Source organism: Streptopelia decaocto (genome assembly GCF_964273445.1).
Source record: "Streptopelia decaocto genome assembly, chromosome: 2".
NCBI lineage: Eukaryota > Metazoa > Chordata > Aves > Columbiformes > Columbidae > Streptopelia > Streptopelia decaocto.
Window position 1 is genome coordinate 52,533,183 of NC_138655.1, and position 18,240 is coordinate 52,551,422.

The window sequence follows — 18,240 nt, forward strand, 5'->3', positions numbered from 1 at the left end:
AAATCTGGAAATACCTTTATTCAGGAATTTTGAAAACTGCTTTTTACTGCTTTTTTTCCCCCCTCTCTATCTCACAAGGGCTGCAGATTACAAGAGCAAACAAGCCAACTGAACAACCTGGGGGACAATCTGGCAAGCATGACCAACCCAGGTGAGCAGTGTTGGTGTGGGGGACAGTGCCACCACCTTGTGATCTGCACAGCACATGGGCCTTGCAGCTTCCAAACCCAACACAGACACAGGAGGAACCCGCAGGGAGTGTCGAAGACTCCCCCAGCAAAACTTTGGCACTCACATCCACACACAGGTACAGGTGTGGAGGGGGATCCCTGTGGATGGCAGGAAGATGTGCCAGGGGAGGTTCAGGTTGGACATTAAGAAAGGTTCTTCACCCAGAGGGTGGTGGAGCAGTGGAACAGGCTCCCCAGGGAGGTGGTCATGTCCCCAAGCCTGACAATATTTGACAAGAGACTGGACAATGCCCTCAGACATATGGTGTGAATTTAGGGGTTGTCCTATGCAGGGTCAGGAGTTGGACTCGATCCTTGTGGGTCCCTTCCAGCTCAGGACATTCTGTGATCTCAAACTGCTGCAGAGGACATGTGGTTTGGCACTCAGGGTGGGGAAGAGATGAGGCAAAACGTTCTCCCCCTGCCAGAACTGGGTGCGGGAGACTGTACAAACCTCGGTGGCAGTGGTCTCACCATCGGCTGCGGTATCCGTCTGCTCACTGTCAGTCTATTTGGTGAGACAAGTAAGCGGGTCCCCAGAGGAAGGCAGGAATAAAGAATAAACCCAGCTCATCAGTACACGCGGCTCACATGGAGAGCTGTTTAAATTCAAACATCCCTGCGAACTGCATTAGCATTGCTTTTCAAACCACGCACAAGTCAAAGAAGCAAAATAAAAACGCTATATTAGTAAACAGAACAGACTCAGAGGAAGACTCGAGGCGTACTGTACACAGTATATGGCTTTACTGGAACAAATTTATAAGCCAAACAAAACATTACTGGAAAAGTGGTATTTGAATAGCAGATTTTTTTTTCTTAAGAAAGCCAGGTAGCTTTAAAAAAATCTGGGGAAACAGAAAAGGAGCGAATATTTTTCTAAACAAACTTTTCCTCCCATCATGCTTTTTTAAAAATAAATTTATTGATCAAATTTTCATTATAGTCAATATAGTTTAATGTGATATTTGACTTTTTATCTGGAGCGGGAAAAGATAATTAAAAAAAAAAAGGCTACTTTAACAGTCACCTGACTTTCAGCCCCTCATTTGTACAGAAGTTATTCTTATCTCCACATTTATACGCCATGAGGCTGTCTGCATTACCAAGGAGTTCAAATAATCATACCCCCAGCCCATCTACTGTCTGTCTGTGGAGTAATGGTAAGGCTCAGATCCCACTTGGTTCCAATAAAGAGCAGCTGATATTTTTAATGATAGTAAAAGAAAGAAAATCACCATTAAAAGAATCAAAAATACTTCTCATTCCATTTAAGAATATGGATGAAAGCAAGAAAAAAATAAAAGTAACTCCCCCCACCCAAAACACTTACTAGGTACAAGTGATAAAAATGAAACAAAGCACAGCATTGCACCAACTGATCTATCCCTGCTTTGCTCGACACTGTGAAGAACATTTCAGTGGAGAACACAAGTGTCTAGGTTTAATAAACAGAGTTGAGTGTAGCTTGCTATAGGCTGAGAAGAGAACTCAAATGACTATTTTTGTCATTATTCAAGCTTATGAAGAACTAGTAAGTAAAGAAAGTGCTTCCTACTGCCCCAAATTGGCATATCCAAGTTGTTTTAACACCAGTGAAAGCTCTGGTTTAGATTAGAGATTTTCTATGGTCCTTATGTAATCTAAAATAAGCTAGGCAGGTAATTTAAAACTAGGACAATACATCTCATCCATACATCACATCAGTATGAAACAAGAGGAAAAAAACAACATACTGGTGGATGAAGTATTAATATCAGTCTTAACTATTTCCTATCTTCTCTCATTTTCTGACAACTGCAATGTTACATAAAACTGCTTTTTGGATCTTTTTTCATTGCTTTGTTCTCTATTATTCCTTCATTTGAGTAATTTCTACTGCTTGTATGACAGGCAGAAAAATAAGTAGGTATTTTGGACTATTTGGTAAGTGCATGAATGATTTTTCAAGCAAAAACCACTCACTAGACAAACTGCTTTTATTTTAATGTCCAAATGGTCTACTTAGCTGGTCAACTCCACTAAAGTTTTAGGAAATTGTTTTTTATTAAGGAAGAGTCTCACATGTAGGTAATTGTAAAAGTATGGCAATATTAAAAAAAAAAAAATCTATGCATTGTCACTCCTGTTCTAAAAAATGAGATAATGAATCTAGGTATTTAAAAGGAATTAAAAGATTTGTGTCAAGGCACTGTAACATGTGAGTCTGGCACATAAGATTCATTTAAGAACTTGAAGTTGGGAACATTAGAGAAAAAAAAAATCAATATTAGCTGCTAAGGTATGAACACAGAAGCTAATGAAATCTAAGGAAGAAATTCTGCCTCTGACTGCATAGACTGCCTCCAGATGGACTGATCAAGGGAGAAGGGAGCTCAGCAAGGTATGAGATTGGACCAGGATACTGGCTGCAGCCTTCTGCATCACTGCGTGCAATCTTTTCTGACTGGGGGAAAAACAAGGTTGGTATGTCTTTCACCATAACATTACCGAAATCCTAAACAAGGCATAAAATTCGCTTCATTGCAACATAAGTGTCTGCTAATAGGCCAATCAACACCCATGGAGTCCAAGTCAGCATTGCTGAGTTACTTGCAAGAAAGACCTGGGGTAATTGCAGAGCAGGGAATGGCAAATTGAGGCTCAGCAAGGCAGGTTTCCTCTTGAGTGGAGAGTGAGGAAGGTTGGGCTCAACCCCGGGACGGGCTGTGCTGGATGTCAGGCAGCTGCCGGGCGAGGGATGGAGCAGGAAGGGAAGGCAGCTGTCTCCTGAGATGCTGCCGCTGCTCCTCCTCTAACTTGCCATCATAATTGCTGTGATTTGTTTTGCCAACGTAATGCAGACATGCCCGAGTTTAAAACATACTCACTTTCATGCAATATTTTGAACAAGAAATACCCCCTGGATTAGGCACAAGTCTGTGTTGTCTGCCAGAATAACCACCCTCATAAAAGAGCAACACTAAAAAGCCTATTTTTTACATTTTTATGCTCAATACTTCCTACCTTTACTAATGAAAAGAAGTGCTCATTTCTGGAAGAAGGAACAGACCAATGTATTACATAAACACAGCCTCATTATTGCCTCTGGAACTGGCACTGCATTAATGCTGTTATTGCTATTAGATTAATCCAAGTGCAGAGCTAATGCAAATTGAGACCTAAATGCTATCTCAAAATGAGGAAACAAAATGAGACAGCAACATTTTGGATGCCTTTTATCAGAAATTGCACATTATTATGTAGTTGTTAGGCATCACAGAGCCAAAAGCATCTAAAGACAATGTTTTTACAAGATAAATTGATGCGACTTTTGACTTTCCATATAAAGGAAATAAAATCCTGCACCAAGTCTTACAAAATCAACAGCAGCAGATTACACAAACGTTTAGATGCACAAGCTGGTTTATTGAAGACAACTACTGAAATGGCATCCACAAGTGGCCAAAATGGCTTTTTACAAACTGCCAACTGGTCTGTGATTATCTGATCTGTTGTGGTATTTTTGTAGTTTGTTTGTTTTGTCCTTTTTGTTTGTTTTTTTTTTCTTTTTTTTTTTTCATACAAAGCAAAACCATAGTTTTGAATTTGATGATGAAGGGAAAAAGTAAAAATGAGGAAAAACTGAACTCATTTTATTCTGTTACCAAAGAATAACTAAGCACCAGAAAAAAAAATGAGATGCCAGTTACTCTGTTAATTAAACAAGCAGATTCCTTTCCTTCTTCTGGATATCTTATCATCTCCACAGTTCCCAGAACCACTGTGGAGTCTTCCTGCAGTTGTTTCATCTGCCTGTGATAACCCTGATGGCTTGAGGCATTGGTTTCGGCAGTGCTAATATAACACTGTGCACGGCAAGGCGGCCCACGTGGCGTGTTCGCCCAACAGCTGCAGAACAGCTGTCCCAATCTGACCTCTCACTGATACATTGGATTTAAGCATGGGAAAACAATTTAGTCTGCAGCAGAGATAGGATTAAGGCTGAAAACCCAGATCCAGGTTTCACCGGATCATAAAGTCTCTTCTAGGCTCAGGGTACAACAGATAGCCCCTTGCAAAAACCTAAGTCTATCTGAATTTCAAACACCCCGAAGTTTGTGAGGGTGCCCATTATTATCAGCAACCTATTCATATAAATATAATGTATATACACACACATATATATGCATGCATATATAATTATGCAGGGAATGATACTTTATTTCCACTATTTAGATAACTATTCTAACCCTAGTATAAATGGACAGGTGGAAGAAAATAGTCTCAGTGGGTTCAGATACACAATACTTCAGAGCTGCTCAGTGGCAATTTGTTTAGTGCAAGTCACTGTGCATCAGCCAACACAGGTCAAATCAAGCCACTTCCACACAGTGTTGTGCCTAACCCTGTGCCCCAAGCTGCACTCCCAACACAAGAAAAATAAAAAAGAAGAAAAAAATAAAAACAATTTAAAAAAACCCCAAAACAATAAAAAAAAAACAACAAAAAACCAAAACCCAAGCCAAAAAACCCCAAACCACCCCTTCTAACATATCAGCACAGACAGAAATGAGGCTCTGAAAGTAGGACCACTATTGCCGCAATCTAACACTGGTTAGGACTGAAGCACTGAACACGAAAAAGAGTGTGTTCGATGCCGAGGTACACACCTCTTCCTCTGAACTGTCACTCAGGTCATTGGCAAGTGAGGCACTCAAGGAGGCCGCCTTGGGCTCCAGGTAGCAGAGGCACATAGCCAGAGGAAAGGAGAGAGTGAGGGCGTATGGCACTGAGAAAGAGGCAGAGAGCAGAAAGAAAAAAATGAAGAGGAAGCAGGGCACCAGGGAAGGGGAGCGGATGGGGAGGTAGTGCTGCACGCTGGCAGGCAGGAGGTTGGTTTCGGAGAGGTTAGGGAGCGACAGGTAGCCATCGTCATCCAGGAGGGAAGGAAATGACTCTGGAAGTTGCAAGGAGAAGGAAAACAACGTTCCGCCTTTGCCGGCTTTTTGCTTATAGCCGAAAGGCATGTCTTGCTCGGCGGAGCAAACTCGGCCATTTCTGTCAGAGTCCGGCTCTGGCTCGCCGTGCTTTGAAGCACTCTCTTTGGGTGCCTCACAACCTAAGGACTTTGTTCGAGCGCTCTCCTTGCATCTCCTGCGAAGCTTTGCTGAAGATGCATGGGGGCCAGGCTGCAAGGAGGAGGGCAAGGGGTGGCAGGAGTCAGTGCCAAGCAAAGATGGCTGGTGACAGAGAAAAGAGCAGCAAACAAGGCGCAAAAGCAAAAGGACAAAAAGAAAACTGTAATTAGTTAATTTTCTTCCGTGATGATAAATAATATATATATATAAAATTATAAACAGTGCTTTAACACCACAGTTTTCCACTGAGTTAAATGGTGCATGTTCCCATGCCACACATTGCAAGTATTAGTTAATCAGGGTTACAGCTTAGAAAAGGCAGCTTCTTGATATAGCATTTCTCTAGTCATCTGCAGCACAGGATTTACATGAGAGCCTTCACAGCTATATGTGCAGTTTCAGGTGCTGTCAGTTTCCACTTACTATAAGACTGGCTTCAGATCATAAGGAGCTTTCAAACATGAAGTACATGGAGAGCAACAAAGAAATAAAGGAATGTATTTCTAATACCAACACTGCTTGTGACAGCACTCCCGCAGTCAGGAACAGACCTGGGGGGGACAGATGCTTCCCATCTGTGCCTTCGACAACCTCAGCAGCAATGATTAAAACCCTAAAGATTTAAAAACTCTATGTGCCCAAATTCCTCCATTACAATATCAAAAAAAAAACACCAAAAAACAAAAAGGTAGATCCTAAACCTAAACAAAACACATTCTGGTTTGAGGGGGCATAAATCTATATGCCAGCTGTTACCAATGGAAAAAATTGTACTAGCTTGATACCTACTCCAGCAGTTGGCTCCTCAGCGCAGCTCCCATCCCTGCCCAGGCTGGTCTCTGCACAGCCCTGTCTGCACCCCTGCCCACTGTGAGGTGGAGCAGGCAGTGCCAGGGGAGTGACCCCCTCCTGACCATGCACCCTGCACCCCACTGCTTTGGCAGCACATTGAAAGAAGGGAGCTGATGGTTTTTCATAGGCAGACCCTCTGCTCTCTCACTGGGGATCTGAAGGGGTGCTGACCAGGGAGAGGTCTGTGGCCCACAGAGCCACATCTCCCCAAAGTCAAAAAGTGACTCTTTACCCATAGTGAAGAGGCAAAAAAGTACTCAACACTTTTGCTAAACCTCTTACAGAAATGCAAAGAATATCAGCTACCAATAAGCAGGATTTGCTTTGATACACTGCTTGTAGGCATTCAGCCAGTCTTTAAGGTCATTCAAGGATACGAAACTGGTAGGTGCAGGGAGGTGAGTCAGCAAGAGGGGTGCTCACCACTATCTATCCATCACCAAACATGGTCCCTGTGGGCAGCCACGACTGCTGTTTAGAAGGACAACAATAGCCATTGCCACTAAAATACACCAGTACAACAGACCTGCCATGATGCTGAGTGACTTATGTTTTGGCTGAAGTCAACTAAGTGCACTTGGCTGAAGAGGCACGTTGGCTCTGTGATCAAACCCTAAGTGCTCCATCCACCACACATCTCCCTGAGGAGCTATAAAAAGCATTTCACTCCCACTGCTTCTCCCAGCTCCCCAGGGCAGAACGGCTTCAAAGCCAAAACAGCATTTGACTGTACAGGCTGGTGCCAAATCTGAGCCAACAAGCAGGATTTAGGCACCCATTGCACCAATGTTAGATCCTAAGCCTAATCTTTACCAGGTATACCAAGGGTGTCAAACTCATTTTCGCTGGGGGCCACATCAGCCTTGCTGTTGCCTTCAAAGGGCCGAATGTCATTTTAGGACTCTATTAATGTAACTACTCCTACATTTATAGAGTCCTAAAATGACATTCGGCCCTTTGAAGGCAATGGTAACGCTGATGTAGCCCCCGGTGAAAATGAGTTTGACACCCTTGAGGTATATTAACAGTAGGAATGGGATTTAAGCCAAATATTTACAAGGAAAAGCTCCTTCCCCTCCCCTTAATATTGTGCTTGTCTCTCTTCTTTAACCAGAACAGTTAAAAAGCCAATCTATCAGTACAGGCAATCTGTATTCCCAAATTAAGCAACCAAAACCAAACTTAACTTCAAACTGCTTAGAAATGTCTTCTTTATGGGCTTAATGTAGTAAGCTCAAGTCAAAATTTAATGCTGATGGACTCACAAGGCTTTATGTGAGCTGAATACACAGAACTTTCCTTTATATTGTAAAGGCAAAAATGCCAAAGTAAATTTATTCTTTGCTTTTACAGACTATTCACTTATTGACATCTTTGCAGTGTTAATATTTAGAATAACTTCTGGTACTTAAACATATGGATAAAACAAAAGAAAACGTCTTAGTGGAAAAGTTGAAAACCTACCTATAAAATTTATAAACCCTTAAAAAGGAATTTGATGTCAAATTTGTCCTGTGATTCTTGAGACCTTATTCTCCTTATAATAAATGATGAAAGTGTTAGCAGGTCTAGTGGAAGGAGGACTGATAGCTCCTATAGGCTTATAGAACTGAAGATCTATTAGTGGGTAGTTTAAACAGAACCCACCTCTTGGCAAGTGGGGGTAGATAAAAATCATTTATTTGTTTATGTATAAGCACCATCAAAATATTATCTTAAAAATATCTTTATTTCTAGGCATATATACGGAACAGATGATCTTTGAAATGCAGCTGATCTCTCCATTGACCTAAATTAACAAACACTTGGGACAAAATTAGTTTCTATCATCTACTTTCTGCATATTTGATTTTCGTCAATGTTTCTCCATTCAGAAACTAATGGAGTTTCAAGAAGACTCTAGTTTTTACAGAGACTATTTTTAATGCTACAATTACAGCACACACTTGGAAAAGAAAATATTTTCTCATCTGAAATTTTCAGTAATTCAATTTGGTTTTGATTTTTGGTACCTTAATTGCAACGCTTTTTGAGGACTTGATCCTTTAGCTGTGTAGCTCATTGTGGCCTTATATGACAAGAGTAGAAGTTCAGGTTCTAACATTTGCATGCCTGACAATTTTGTTGGTGTAAAGGTATACATTAAGGCTTTTTCTCAGAAATGAAGAGGGAAAATCTTACCTGTTTAGCAAGTGCATTCCATAGTACACTTTTTGAATGATACTGTAGATTCAATATTTCATATTCTGTTTTTTTTCTCCTCAATGCAAAAGAAATGGAGGACATTTTACACCCAGTCCTTTCTGATTCTACCTTATTTCTCTTCGCTGACAGTCTCTATAATTCAGTTTCTTCTCTGTCTCTCTGTTTGATTTACCCCTTCTTAATAACTCAGTGGATATAATGTGTCGCCATGTCTGTACATGTATGCAGCAGTGGTGGGATTGGAGATGGTGAGAGATGAATCAAATTTAACAACTGAGCATAGAATCATCAAGAAAAACAGTTTTGTCCAACACAAAAATTCAAATAAGGGAAGAAAATGCTTTTGTAAGCCAGGGAAAGAGAAAAAAGCTTATAATAGTATATTAATATCCAAAAGTTAATAGAGAAAAAATGCTCATTGAAAAACACGCAAGGAACCAGAGCGTTATGGGAAGTAAATACGAAAAATACAATCAGTTAAAGCACAGAGCTACATACAAGAACACAGAAGTATTTGGTTGCCTTGTCAAAAAATGATGCCCATACTGAAGTTAAAATATGGCTGAAGACCAAAAGAGCAAAACATGCACTGTGAGGCTACTTTTGGGTACTTCCTAAAGAGCTCTTCAATGCTGTGTAAAAACCACTGTGCTGACTGTCAAACAGATTTACTTTTCAAAAAACAGTCTGAGGCAGGAATTGACTTTTACAACACCACAGAAAAGGAGAAAGAACCATAAAAATATTGACTGAAGACGTGTATATACACATACATACAAACGTGTTCGTCCGAATTTCCTTTCACTGAACTAGGAATATTCTCCCTCCCTAACAGTTCTGTGTTTCTCCGAGCGCTCTCCAGGCAGGTCAGTTTAATATAAAAACCTCAAAACTCTACCTTGGTGTCATGGCGTATTGCCGAGACGGGGGTGACTTCCTCTGCTCTTTTCTTTTTGCCCTCTTCATCATCTTTCTCTTCTTCTGCCTTTTTCTCTGGAGTCACAGTGGTTATCAAGTTGGTCTGAGAGATGCCCTTTGTTGTGGCGTACTGGCCAGTACCAACCTCTGCAGCAGACACAGAATCCTTCATGTACATTTCATGGTTTTCATTCACTGATGCTAAAAGCAAATATTTAAAGAGGGAAAGTCTGAAATAGCTTTTGCCAAGAAGCTGTGTCAAATTAAAGAGCTGGGTTAGTAAAACATTCAAGATATTGCTGAAAACACAACTATGTCATGTTTCAAAAAAACAGAAGCATGTGCATACATTTAAATAAACTGTTTACTTGAAATAAAGCTTGTAGCTTTTATATGCATAAACATATATTACGGATGTGTATACACACATTACTGTAGCTAATGTGTGCAGTATACAATCGTTAAATGTTAGCAAGCCATTTAAAGTGCTACTGTAGTAAAACATCAGAAAAAAATCAACATGTTGCCACAGTTATCAGGCAGGAAACATAAGGAAAACCAGCTATGACATCAGCCATGGGGGTGGAAAGGTTTTTTTTTAAATCTGTCAGAATATAACAATGCAGATCAAATGCATGGTAAGTAACATGCTGCATTGCAGGAAATGACAATATTGATGTAACACAAGAATAATATCTGAGAATAAAGAAACGGGATCTTTGTATTATCAAGCATTGAAGTCTGCCAGTTAAGTGAGCTCATTATCCTAAAAAAATCTGGGAAGTGATGGCATTCAATTCGGTGGATGAAACCAGAATATTTTAGGATGCAAACATTTGATAATTCAGAAAACTTAAACATGTATAAATGAATTTGAAAAAAATAGTAAACTTACAGATAGAATGTAATCAAAACATTCATGTTTACCCATACCCTGCTCTTCACTGTCGTATAACTAACTTCTAAGTCAACAGGACTATTCAAATTTATAAAGTTACTTGGATCTGTAACAAATGACAGGGCCAGGATCACAGTGTAATCACAATGCAGAATGTTACAGCCACGTTTGCATTATAGTAACAACATTAGTGACGAAATCGTAAGCATTGATTAGAAAAACTCTTTTCCCCATTTGCACTTACACAAATTAACATCATAAAACCCTTGCAGAGTCTAGCAAATGCTGGGGAAAAGCGTTTCAGAGATCTTGGCTCTTGGGAATGAGCTTAGGAGGCGGGAGAAAGCAAAGGGAGCAGAGGGAGACATCTTGTTTAGATGTTACAAACAACGCAGAAGGATAATTTCTGCTTTGAGACATGCACAGCAATCAGGTCACCAGTTGCTTGGTAACGAGCAAGAAGCACATCAGAATTAGAAGATTCCAAAATAATTAATGACAAGCAGCACCTTTATGGGGAGAAAAGAAGGCTTGTCACCAGTACTTTTAAATCAAAGCATCTCCCCCTCCCCACCATCAGCTATATTCATTGCAATTTGTTTGTGATATTCTGTGATATTAACCTTTTTTTTTTTAAAAAAAAAAAAGAACTGCAGCAATTCTGAATTTAGTCTCAGTCCTTTTTTTCCACAAAAATAAGCTACAACCTCCTTTTACTCAATAGCTGACAACAGTAACAGCTGACAAAGCAGCTGAGACTCTGAATCAGAGGCTGGTTTCACTTAAGGGAGCAGCAGAACTGCGACCTCCGTGAATCAGAGAAAGAGCAGAGGAGGAAGGACATACTATAAACCTGCGTATGTTACTCTCTCTCTCAAACCTTCAGAAGTCATGTACGGAAAAAGCCTGTTAGCACTCATCCGACTAGGACGCAAGGTAATTGGAAGCAAGTGTTATTACTCAATCAAGGGAAAGAATTAATTTCCAAATTGTAACATATACTTGAATGAAAAACCTACACAGGAAAAAAAGCCAAGTTAAACCAAAACCCAAACAGTTACTCATGCAAACCATGAAAAAGCATTGAAGCCTGAGTCGCTTGGGCAAGCAGGTCCAGGTGTCCTGTCCTTCCCCAAAGCAGGGAAGTGCTTTGCAGGTGTGAGGCCAAGGAGACAAGTTCCACAAAGAGTGGGCTCCCAAGGACCTCATCCAGGCAACACTTTGTAAGGACCACAGGAGGACATTTAGCACAATATTTCTCTGCATCCTCCCCTAGCCCTGCAGTGAATGTGCAGGTACTTGGAGCCCCCACTCAGCTGATGCTCAAGGAGAAGAAGTTTATACCTGATCTAAAGCAGCGATCACCATGATGATAACTTTCGACAAAGTCAATTGAGAGGACCTTACCCCCATCTAAGCTGCGAGACATAGTATAACGTTTACTAGAAGACCGCTCGAAGTAAGGTGCGGGACGGTCTATGAGGGCGCTTGCTCTTCTTGTCTGTGCCTGCGTCCGGCCGCTGTAGCGAAACTTGGAGCCCAGTGTGAGGAACTTCTTTGGAGGTGCTTCTGGCAGGAGGAGCCTAAAACACACCAAACAGTGCACTTGTTACACCCCCTCCAACAATAATCAGCCCATAATTACTGCAGAGGAGAGAAGACAACTGTTGGGTATCACTCTCCATCATAACCTGTGCCTCATGGGTCTGCAGCTAAACTGGAATCAAAGGATGCCTCTCATGCAGCATGACAAAACTGCTTAGCTAATAAATTTGAAGATCTGAATTCTTTGTAACAGGCAATAGAATCATACAATAATTTAGGTTGGAAGAGACTCTCAAGATCATCGATTCCAACCCCACACTTTCCAATCATGTCCCTATGCTAGGCAGGCCTGGGTGGGTTTTGGTCTGATAAATGCACACAACCCTGGAGGTCAGCACTCGTTGGCATGTATTAGCTCTAGAATTACTACAATTATCCAAGGAACAGGAGAGGAGTGACCAAAGGAACCGTAACTGATTTAATGAGCCATTCACACTTTCATTTACCGCCTGTGTGTACTTAGACATGCATGGCTTAAGCTTTGAGACAAGCATATACTACTGGCAGGATCGATCAGGTAAATCACTCAGTCCCTTCCTGCTTGAAAATCAGATTTATTATTTTCTAATCACCAAAACTAAAAAGAAGATCTTCCCTTGTATCAAGGACTCTGGTCTGGACTGAGATACATACAGATCTCTGATACTTCTAATTTAACATGGTGCTGCTCTGCTGAGGACAGAGCCAGAACAGATTTCCAGTGAATGCAGGGCAGTCTTCAATCACAGTCATTTTTCAGGTTAGAGCCTTCCCACCATTTGTATTTTGGCTATGAGAATTTGCTGAAGAACTCATTCTCCTACTATAGAGTTTATGCTATAGATATTGATTTTCCATTAAAAATCAGAAAACACCTAAAAAAATGCACACTCAGTTTCTTTTTGGATCTTTAGCTACTAAGACTGCATTTCATATGAGCATACAGACAGCTTGAACCAATAGCTTTAAGAAAGGAGAGCAATTGTTGAGTCCTCCCAAACACCTTGGGAGGCTTTTTTAAGTGATGGATGGCCTTTCACACCGTTGAAAATCTCACCCTTTTGGGTTCCCATTGCTAAGAATCTGCTCGCTGACTATCTCAGCACAATCTAATTACAGCATTTATTCTACTACCCCAAATTTCTCTCAGGTCTTCTTAAATGTCAAAAATATAGCTGCAAAATCCCTCAGTAATACAAAAATTACAGCTATGAATTGGGTATTCTGGGTTACCAAACACCCCACCACTGACTACTGTCTGTATTTTCATATGTAATTAATAAAAATCTCCTTTTTAAAAAAAAAAAAAACCACAAAAAAACCTCTTACCTGCATTCCCTAGTAACTTTCCATGTAAGCTGTTCTCCCTATACAAGCTTACGTGCAGCAGAGTCTTTCGTCTCTTTAATTATAGCAGCTGATAATATCATGGCACAGATAGAGCAAAACGATTAATTTGGACCATATGGTGATTTTAAACATTCAGTATCTGTCTGAAATAGTACGAATAATTTGGGTGAAATATTTCACATTTTGAAGAAGCAATAACCTTCCATTGTGTGCTTAGAGATACCTCATGATCAAAAAGACAATTTGATTTGAAGGGTTTTGTCTCTGCTGACAGAACTGATCATTTCTGTTGCATTTTATATCACACCTTTAGGAAAAAAACCCCACATACCTGAAAAATGTATGGTGCTCAACACACACTTTCCATAAGCGCTTTGCAGCACGATGATTTGGCAACTTAAACCCAATGGTGCTTTCAAACTGCTCAAACTAGGTAGGAAGAAAGAAAAAGTATGTATTTGATGCCGTGCATCTATTTTCATATGGTGTACAAAGGTTCATCGTAATTTCCTCCGTCTGTATCATCTCATTGTAAGGGCTAATGTATATGCTCAGGTATATAACCACATATATACATATTCTACAGACTACTGGGAAAGAAGCTGTGAGTGATAATCAAAGGCAAGCTTTGAGGATAGTTTTTGGGGGTAAACTGAGATAATGAGCAAGAGGTTTTTGATAGTGACAGTGATGTTTTATGCCCTATAGTAACAAAGAGATCAGTTAGGATTTGGGAGACTTCTGAGAAAAACATCATTTACGTGTTTTAACCATATTGTTTTAACTTCACCAGTTTAAACAGTGGGAAGCCTGAAAATAGCCTGGAGGGGAGTAATAATCCCCAGGGATTGTTCTGGTCTCACACAGCCTTAGATTAAGGGGATTTACAGTGAAAGAACTAGAGGCAGTAAATCACAGTGTTTTTAGCTAATTTATCTCCCGGGGAGGATGAGGAAAAGACAGGTAATTGGAAGAGTCATCTGGGGATACTAAGAGACCTTTCTAGGTTGTGCTGCAGATTTATATTCCAGATGCAAAAGCTGTGCCAACTGCAACCGCTGAAACACGCTGATGGCTACGTGCAGATAGCTGAGTAGGTGACATAGCTCTGCTGTGACCAGGGGAAGGTGGGCAGAAGGGCACCTGTAAGGAAGCCTGGATCTCTACAGGGAGCCAATAGAGAGAAACATGGTAATAAAGATGATATAAGTAACACATAGGATGATGAATCACATTACTGTCGGATGTGATTTGGAAAGAGACTGCATCGATTATTTTGCATAAGGAACTATGGCCTGGTCATGGGATGTCACATACCAAGATCAGCAGAGCTCAATAGGACTTCAGTGGTGGAGAGCTTGAGTGTAGGCATCGGGAACATCAGTGGGGTGCCCCAGCAGATTTCCCAGGTGACTTATGAAGCCAGCACTGGAGACATTGGCTCAGGACTCCCCACTGCATTAAGGGAGAAGCACCAGTCCTCATCCCAGTGATTTCTGTCATGCTGTACAGCTGCATACTCTAAAATATGCATGGGTCTTTCAATCTATCACAGACCAATTATTGTACCAGCACTTGAAATGGAGACATCCCTTTGCCTCAGATGACCCTGAACTCCTGCGATTTTTTCCTGAGATTTATCATCTTATTTCTGGGTTAGCACATGCTCAACCCGTGAGGTAGGTATTTGCTATTCATCCGGCTGAGCCACGAGAGGGCACTCACTGTATGAGATTTCACATCACCTCCTGAGCTAGAACACAGGCTTCTGCGGGCCTGGGAGAGTTAAGACGTGTAGCTACTAAAAATGTGGAATGATGGATGCTTGACTCTGTTTTTATCAGTCTCCAGGTTTCTATTCAACCTCCAAGTTGACTAGTCTGATACACTTAGAAAATTTGGTATGGCCCATCTACATCTCTTAGTGGATAAGAAGAATAGATACTAATTTAATATACAACATGATGGTGGATAATGAGCACTCCATGAATAAGCAATATGTTACTTAAATTCCCAAAGTATTCATAATATGGATGAGCTTTTTACGTGCAGATGGCCCTATTTATTCTTTATGTTAGTTCATGGATGTAAACAGAAAAACACAAAAGAAGATTTTACCTGTATTTTAAATAAAGCATTTACCTAATCTTTCCTAAGAAAATCAGCACAAATTAAAAAATATAAATGGAGAGGAATATTACATGGGTGTAAGACATGACAAATCAACAAATCAATGAGAAAAATGGGTTTTTTTGAGAAGGTTCATTCACTGAAGTGTGTCAGGACGACCTTACCTCTCCTGGTCGGATTTTGATGTAGAAGTTGTTCCTCTTGTAGGAAATTTTCAGAACCTTTGGCCAGGCAAATCTATTTATTCTGAGTCTGTCTCGATATATTAAGAGACCACTTGCACAAACTCCTAGCATGATTTCTACTCCTTCAGAATCCTGGAAAAGCAAGGAATGCACTTTTTTGAATACTTATTTCCTTACATCCCACAGTACTACAGATTCTTGTATGCTGTGTTTCTATCTGAGCTGCGTCTTTTTAATGCATCAGCTGTAGTGACCTGATTTCTGAGAGCTACACTACTCATTGACTGCATTCATGCAAGTAATAGTAAGGTTGGACAGGGTGAGAGAAACTAAGTGTTGTGAATATTTCCATGTATTTCAGAAAGACTCCAAAAGAAGGGGGGGAAGTTTAGACATTATTAAAAGAATTATATTAACCATATAGCAAAATTTTATTAGCATAATAAAAACAAAAGTGCTATTAGCATAAATACCAGATTGAAAGTAAGTAGGACAGCTTACAAATTTACTTCTCCCAGCATCACTCATCTCCGTGACTAAGCCTGTGTATCCTTAGACGGACTTTTCTTCTGTAGTTTGTTCGTTTTGGCTCTAGTTGGTTTGCTGGTTTCCTTAATGCTGTTGTGCCCATGCTCAGTATTTTCACTTTAAAATGATCAGTGAGCAGAAAGCTGGGCATTTGGACCAGAAAGATAATTTTAAAAGTGTATGACTGTGCCTGTGATAAAACCCATTTTTGACAGGGAAGATATAGGTCAGACACATTTGCACTATAAAAGATCTGGCCACAATTTTATCCAAATATACTGATAAATCGGTATTTTTAAAGTCAGAATTACACACTTGTCTTTCCTTTACAAGTCTTCAAAACGTCTAAAAACAACCTTCACTGTTTGCTATTACCACTAAATTGTATAATTCTGTTTTTTTCATTTACATAAGTACTAATACTGCCAGAAAAAAGAAGGATCTACCTTAAAGCACAGAGTTTTTAGTTAATTATTTTAAAATAACTTGAAGTTACAACCGTCTGACAAAAGAAGCTATGAAGATGTCATCCTATGAAAATCATGAAATGAATTCATTGTTTTCTTGACAAGCCATCTTTTAGGTAGACAGTGAAATTCTGATTACATTTTAAGAAGAACACAAACTCATGCATAGTCAGTCATGATGAAAAGGCTATGGTACAGCTTGAAAGGCAAAAAAAGTATTTTAAAAATCAGAGACAACATAGAATTAGTGCCTTAAATTAACCTCAGTGTGAGAAAACACACCAATAGAGGATGTATGTTCCAACAATGACAGTATCACTCCGTAGTAGTAGATTTTTTTCTAAATAAAGCTCATGTGTGATATCATTGTCAGGTACTACAGAAGTGACAAAGAATTTTTTTTCAGTGGACTTCAATTTCACAGTTTCTTAAGCAGAGAGTAATGTCTAACTACAGTGAATACGTTCTGAAAAAGAAAGCCTCATTGCCAGTAATCCCACTGCATGGCAAATGCCTGAATTGCATGTGTGCTCACATGTGGCACACAGCTGCCGGTGCAGGAGTCTCCTTCCTCTGAGATACTTTCCCAAAAACTTGTTAAGAAATGCCTTCTTCCCTCATTCCCACCTTTGCAGTAGATCTAAGCCCATTCACGGCTTCTGTTACTTGTCAGCATCAGAGGCTGCTTTTCAATATGATACTACTGGCATAAAATGAAACCAGAATTAAAGAATTTGGCTTTTTTCAGGAGCGATGTGGTTGAACAGAACAGGAACCTGTTCACTGTAATGTTCAAGGCATGAGACGCCGAGCTGCACATCCCTGCAGCTCTGCATACAAATGGGGGGTTTCATCAGAGCAGTGACAGCCCAGAGGACAAATCTGTCTATGTGAACACATTTTTTTATTGTAGCCTTGTGTTGGATAATTGAAAACTAGTTTCAACAGCAACTGGTGAGTTCAGCATCTGTTGAATACTGAAGATACTGGCACAGCCTTAATGAATTGACATTTATATAGAGACATCTGCCACAGCGTGACTTCAAAAAGACATCCACAGAGATACCTGTCCCCTCGTCTGATAGCATCAGATCTCACTGGCACACCTAATTAAAACTAAACATTACTTCTCGCACAGAATCTACTTTTCCCACCTTCAGCTCAGTTTCCAAGATTACTGTTGGGTTTCTTAACCCACAGACAGACCCAATGCAGTTAGCACTGCAGCTTTTTAAATTAAGGACATCACTGTAGAGAGATATCGGCCTGTTTACCAACTTACCCTGCTCTGAGTTTTTCCATATGAAAACCAGAAAACTGAATACTAATATATTTTAGGAAAAAAAAAAAAAAAAAGTTTTATCTCAGGATATCCTGTCTTAAATTTTACAGTCTTTCTCTAATATTCTGAAAAAAAAAATACTTAGGCCTTAATACTATGCTGTGTTAAATTTTCAGTAATGAAGCCTGTAACATATTTAGAACAGGAACTCGCTTCATTGTGATTTTGCAGATTCGTGTTGGACAAAGGATGTTGAAAAAAAGCTACTGAGTGACATTCACCAATCCATTTCTATCTCTGCTCCCAATGTGTCTCAAGACTTTGTGCCTACCTGCAAGACCCAGGGAAGGCAGTGGCATGCCTCCTAGTAGTGCTGCCCATTGAGCCATACCCAGATTTTGCATTTTCAGTGGAGGCAATTAACAGAACACAAAAGATTGCCTTGAATTCTGTAACACACATGCACAGCTCCTATGAAATCCCTCAGGTAC

General features: G+C 40.1%; 1 protein-coding gene across 6 annotated transcripts in view; it reads right to left on the reverse strand.

Annotated features, from left to right (window-relative positions):
• Nucleotides 1-18,240, reverse strand: part of EPB41L3 (erythrocyte membrane protein band 4.1 like 3) — a 102,118-nt gene that overhangs the window by 16,480 nt on the left and 67,398 nt on the right. For 3 of the 6 annotated variants that reach the window (XM_082046335.1, XM_082046334.1, XM_082046332.1), the window contains exons 9-12: nucleotides 15,452-15,604; nucleotides 13,489-13,586; nucleotides 11,631-11,806; nucleotides 9,306-9,526 (exon numbers count right to left, since the gene is read on the reverse strand). In XM_082046335.1, coding sequence (XP_081902461.1) covers nucleotides 9,306-9,526; nucleotides 11,631-11,806; nucleotides 13,489-13,586; nucleotides 15,452-15,604 — 648 coding nt within the window. Of the gene's footprint in view, nucleotides 1-684; nucleotides 739-9,305; nucleotides 9,527-11,630; nucleotides 11,807-13,488; nucleotides 13,587-15,451; nucleotides 15,605-18,240 lie in introns of all 6 variants that reach the window. The other 3 variants (XM_082046336.1, XM_082046333.1, XM_082046337.1) reach the window with 2 other exon arrangements.